At 42.6% G+C, this 5,638-nt stretch overlaps 1 protein-coding gene across 1 annotated transcript; it reads right to left on the bottom strand.

The window, feature by feature from the left end:
- Positions 1–2,509: 2,509 nt before the first annotated feature.
- Positions 2,510–5,125, bottom strand: LOC125531014 (probable enoyl-CoA hydratase 1, peroxisomal). The gene is made up of 3 exons (XM_048695414.1): positions 4,584–5,125; positions 3,888–4,170; positions 2,510–2,741 (listed from the first exon to the last, which is right to left on the bottom strand). The coding sequence occupies exons 1-3, from the start codon at positions 5,003–5,005 to the stop codon at positions 2,640–2,642; spliced, it is 807 nt and encodes a 268-aa protein (XP_048551371.1). The 5' UTR covers positions 5,006–5,125; the 3' UTR covers positions 2,510–2,639.
- Between the last annotated feature and the right edge of the window lie 513 nt (positions 5,126–5,638).

The raw sequence follows: 5,638 nt of genomic DNA, 5'->3' as shown, positions 1-5,638 counted from the left end.
GTAACTCACACATCACATACCTGATAACTTATGTATCCCGGTCCTGGTAACTTTGGCGCCGGGGAGGGAGGGTGATAAAATATCCCCGTGGTAACTTTTATGTGAATAGGATGTTAAGTTGGTGACTCACACATCACAAACCTAATAACTTATGTATCGCGGTCCTGATAACTTTGGCATGGGAAGTGGGGGTTGATTAAATATCCCCCTGGTAACTTTTGTGTGAATAGCATGATAACTCACACATTGCAGACTTGATTACTTATGTGCACTCACACATCGCAGACATGATAACTTATGACCCCAGTCCTGGTAACTTTGGCGACCGGGGGGGGGGGAGTGGGTTGATGAGATATACCCCCGATAACTTTTGTGTGGATAGCATGATAACTCACATGTTGTAGACCTGATAACTTATGTGCCTCGGTCCTAGTAGCTTTGGGGGCGGGGGAGGAAGGGGGTGATGAAATATACCCACGGTAACTCACACATTGCAGACATGATAACTTATGCACGGGGGGGGGGGGGGGGGGGGTTGATGAAATATACCCCCCGGTAACTCACACACCACAAACCTGACAACTTTTGTACCCTAGTCTTAGTAACTTTGGCAACGGGTGTGGGATGTGGGAAGGTGTTTAAAAAACCCCGAGAACTTTCGTGTAAATAGCTTGGTACTGTACGCACCTTATACGTGATAACTTATGCATAAATACCACGACAACTTTGACCCAGGGTGGTGGGAGGGAGAAATTAGTTTGAAAACATACTCCTCCCGATAACTTCCGTACAAATGTCACGATAATATACGTACCATAGACTTGATAACTCATGTACACACACCATGATAACTTTAACCTTGGGGGTGGAAGTTGTTTGAAAACATAAATTTGATAATTTATGCATAAATAGCATGGTAATATATGAACCACAGACATGGTAACTCGTGCACAAACACCGCGGTAAATCTGTCCCGGAAAAAATAGTTGTTGGAAATGTACCACGGTAACTCATGTGTAAATAACATGATAATAGACACACATCCAAGCTGATAACTTACTTAACCCAGGCCTGGTAACTATTTGCACGAAAAAAAGTCGTCAAAACATATCAACATGGAATCTAGTTTCGTAAGTCTTGTCGCAACTGATTTTTTATGTGAAAACGATTTTCTAATGAGACCGACCCTTTGACCTATAACACATTTAAAAGTTTTAAAATATGTAGAATCAAGGATGCATCCATTTTTTCCCTTCTAATGCATGCATCCATGTGCATGTGAAGAGAAAATTACAAGAACTATCTTTTATGTCCCAGTAATTTCTGCGTAAATAACATGATAACTTATATACAACCGTATGATAACTCGTGTAGCACACGCGTGGTAATTTTTGACCTGAAAAAAAATATCGTCGAAACATACCAATATGGGATCTAGTTTCGAAGGTCTCGTCGTGACGAATTTTTTATATGAAAACAATTTTTCAATCGGACCAACGGTTTGAGCTACAAAATATTTTAAATTTTCGCATTGGGAAGAATCTTTGATGGCATCATCAATTTCGTTTTTTCTGCATGTACGTATATGATTAGTAGCTGCTAATTAATTGCTAATGGACAGTCACGCATAAAAAATAAAAAAAGAAAATAAGATGAAGCTAATGCATGCATGCAAGCTAGGGAGAAATCGTGGGGATCTATTGCTTAACTTTAGTACGTGTGGAAGTTAGCACAGTCCATGAGAAAAATATATACTAGCAATTTGTATGGACTGAGTCTCACATGCAATGTCTTTACCGAGTCCAAATGCACCACTTATTTTCCACAGAAAAATAAACCCGCTGTCGTATTGGCTTCTTCCCGGGAATTAGAATTTTGGAACCCAACCAAAACATTAGCCAATCTATGTTGCCCTCCCGCAAGCTATATGGTTCCAAACCAAGCATAGGCCTGTGATTTTGCCAAAATGTTGGCAGATCCAAAGGCTACAACCCAAACAACCAAAGCAAACATGAAATGTGATGTCAATCCTTACCAGCCCAAACATACCATATAAGCCGTGTGATCTTTTAGCTAACAAAAATACTAACTGACGAACATTCTCTCAGTCCCTAAAAGGGCATGTCAAGCGACACATTTTCTTGCTAGTTTGAGTTGCGACGTGAGATCAAACGGTGACAGTTTTAGAAGAAAAATGTCTTCTTTTGAAGAAACTGTCATGCTGTTTTGAAGAAAAATGTCATACGAATCGGAAGAAACAGCCAGAAAAAAGTTCGCAAATGTCATCCCTCCTGGCGAAGGTTCTCTATTTTGAACAACTTCGCTGGTAATTTAGCTGTGAAGAGATGACGATTTCTTCGGAACAACATGGCAGTTTCTTCAGAAAAACACACTTTTTGTTCAGAATTGCCATCGTTCGAAACTGCCAGAAAAAAGTGTTCACCTGCCATCCACTTCTCAGCTGACGTTCGTCAGATAACATTACAGCAGCTAAAAAGGGGGAATGCGATGACCGGAGAAACTTCAAAGTAAAACAACGTGGGTCTTCCAGTAATAGGAGTAACAATTTAACATTTCCACAAGCTTTATAATAAAAGGAGCCATATAATAAAAAGGCACATACACACAGAGCACCGCATCTACAACTTCGATGGTGCTCTAGAACTCCGGCCTTGTATAAACTTCTGCATATTTGCGAATTGCTCCTTTGTCATGCCATTGTAATAGTTGACAGCTCTTTCCTGAAACCATAGCACCAATGCTAACATTAGAGGTGTGTCTTCACTGAGTATTGAAAGTTGGAAACTATAACAAGAGCAATTTCCATTTCTTTCAGCTAGAATGCTCGCCCCTATCAAATTAAGACTTTATACGTTTCTAAGAACACTATTTCTAATGTACAATAAATATACTGTGGATGCTAACATATGATCTGCCGAGTTCTTCATGACCATATATCGGTTAAAAGTTTGCACAAAACAAAGCTGGGATTGCTAAAGAGATCCTTGAAGCATTTACAGCTCAAACTGGATTGGTATCAATTTCCACAAATTCATCTTAGTGCCCATATGACAACTGAAGAGAGCGTTTCTGTCTCCCGAATGACCCATGACCTCCTTTCCTCAAACTTATCTAAGATGACCCATGCCAGGCAAAACACTTCCCCAAGAATGCATATCTCCCTACCCTTGATGATTTTTCTTTTTCTTTTACGGAAGTACCCTTGATGCTATTGACTAGGGGTGCAGAGCGGTGCCCGATCCGCCCGCTTCGTAGTATACACAGATCAACTTAACTATAATTTCCTCACCCAGATTTAACTTAGTTTACACTATTTTCCTACTTATGCGGGATAAGCGGGACGCCCACTTGCATCCCTACTATTGACCGAAGACTTCTAGTGTCCTCCGTGAATCATATCATTATTATGGGAGGTAGGTTAACCTAAAGTCTGTTATCTTTTCAAAAGATGTATTACAATGGTTTCCAGAGAAGATTGATAAAATATCATTCTACTGCAAGAACGGCAACAAGGGTGCAATAGCTGAATACATAAATAGCAACAAATAAATTTCATTTTCTTTTTCCTGTTTCAAATCCCAACAAGGGCTACCAAAAACAGGAACACAAATTAACTAGAATGCATGGTCGTTGATACCGAAGAGGATTTAAGACTGTAAAGCAGTTTCATGGATATTCTGTCAAATTTCTAGTGTACCAAATCAATCTAATTCTGCCTGGTTTTTCATTAACACACTGTTGCTAACATTCACAAGATCACCTCAGAGTTTCATAATTTCAGCACCATATAGAATGGAAACAACAAATATTGGCTGTAAGTTAAGCCATGGATACATAATTGTGTCATGCACTTCATAAATTCGCACCTTTTCAAGAGCTCGGGCATGTTTCATGTCCAGCTGAAGCCCATCATTTATAACTGACTTGTATAGCACCACCAAGTTGCGGTTATTCCTCGCAATGGCCTCCGCGACCTCTATGGCCTTACTCAGCACCTGACTATCATCCACAATGTGGTTAGCAAGCCCCCACTTCTCAGCCATTTCAGCAGTGACAGGCATGCAAGCTAGTGACACTTCTCGTGCTCTGTTTGGCCCAATGAGACGAGAGAGCTTCTGTGAAAGACCCCAAGAAGGAAATATCCCAAACCTACATCAGATTGGACAAAGGCTGATTAGAAGACAACAAGCAAAGCACACAGATGAAACGGCAATGGCATGAGCAGGGTTTGTAAGTTGTAGGACAGTGCAGACACGCCCAAATTCAGGTAGTACAAACATAGGTGTTGAACACTAGCAACTCCAATGTATAAAATTTCCCCATACTGAATTGCAGGAGTACAAAAAGATTTGCAGCAAATCTTGTGTTTCATTTGCTCTGCCCACAGAAGAATTTCACTGGCATGGGTATATTGAGTTCGAGTGAGATTTTCCAGCTCAACTAGTAGTAAGAAGTTTTAATTAGCGTCTACTGAGAAACTAAACAGATTGACCACCAGCCAAGTTGGATTTTACTTCCGTGCAGAAATGAGATGGAGAAGCGTGTGAGGAGAGCTAGCTCACTTGGCGTGGGTGTCGAGGAATTTGGCGGAGCGGCCAGCGACAAGGAGATCGCAGGCGAGGGCGATCTCGAAGCCCGCGGTGACGGCGAACCCGGCGACGGCGCCGACGATGGGCTTCCGGCAGAGCTCCATCTGGGCGACGGGGTTAGCGGCGGGGTCGTTGACGTCGCCCTTGAAGACCTCCTCCGCCGCCGTGAGGTCCACCCCTGCGCAGAAGGAGCGGCCGCGGCCCGCGAGCACCACCGCGGCCACGCCGTCGTCGGCGTCCAGCCGCCGGAACGCCGAGGCCAGGGAGATCATCATCGAGCGCGTCAGCGCGTTCAGCGCATCGGGGCGGTTGATGGTCACCATGGCGACCTTGGACCCCGGGCTCGCCGGCTCGACCAGGATGAGGTCGCCGGAGTCCGGCGAAGTGGCGCCCATCAAGCTGGGCGGATGAAATCGGGCTAGCGTCTGGAGTTGGTTGATCGATCGCAGCTTGGGACCATGTGCTTGTGCAAGCAACCTTTTGACTTTTGAGAACTATACTCTAAATTGCGAAGTGCTGCACCGAACTGAAGAGTCAGGGCGGTTTAGCTTTGGTCAAGCTTTACAAACTTTGACTAAATTTATATACAAAAATATTAAAATATACAATAACAAATCAACAATACTAGATTTATTATTAAATATATTTTCACATCGTATACATTTATTATGATAAATGTCTATATTGTTTTCTATAAACTTGGTCAAACTTTATGAAATTTGACTTCAGTCAATTTTAATATGCAGAGTAAATAAAAATGGAGGGAGTACTAGTCTACTATCACTATAAAAGAAAGAGAGGGCGAAGAACCAAATCATCCTATCCATCAAAACCTGCAATATAATGGTCTACATCCCTCCAGCATACTAAACGCGTTTTACGCTTTAATTACCCATCATTGCCATTACTTAATTAATTACCAATCATTGTCATTGGGTTAACATCGTTCCCCGACCACGTCGCTCCCCTCTGCCCTCACGCAACCAGCAGTTTTGGCACCGCCCCACCCCTCGCCCGCCCTCTCGCCT

Source organism: Triticum urartu, unplaced genomic scaffold (genome assembly GCF_003073215.2).
Source record: "Triticum urartu cultivar G1812 unplaced genomic scaffold, Tu2.1 TuUngrouped_contig_6722, whole genome shotgun sequence".
Taxonomy (NCBI): domain Eukaryota; kingdom Viridiplantae; phylum Streptophyta; class Magnoliopsida; order Poales; family Poaceae; genus Triticum; species Triticum urartu.
The sequence above is the reverse complement of the archived record's forward strand: the minus strand, read 5'-3'. Positions and strand labels throughout refer to the sequence as shown.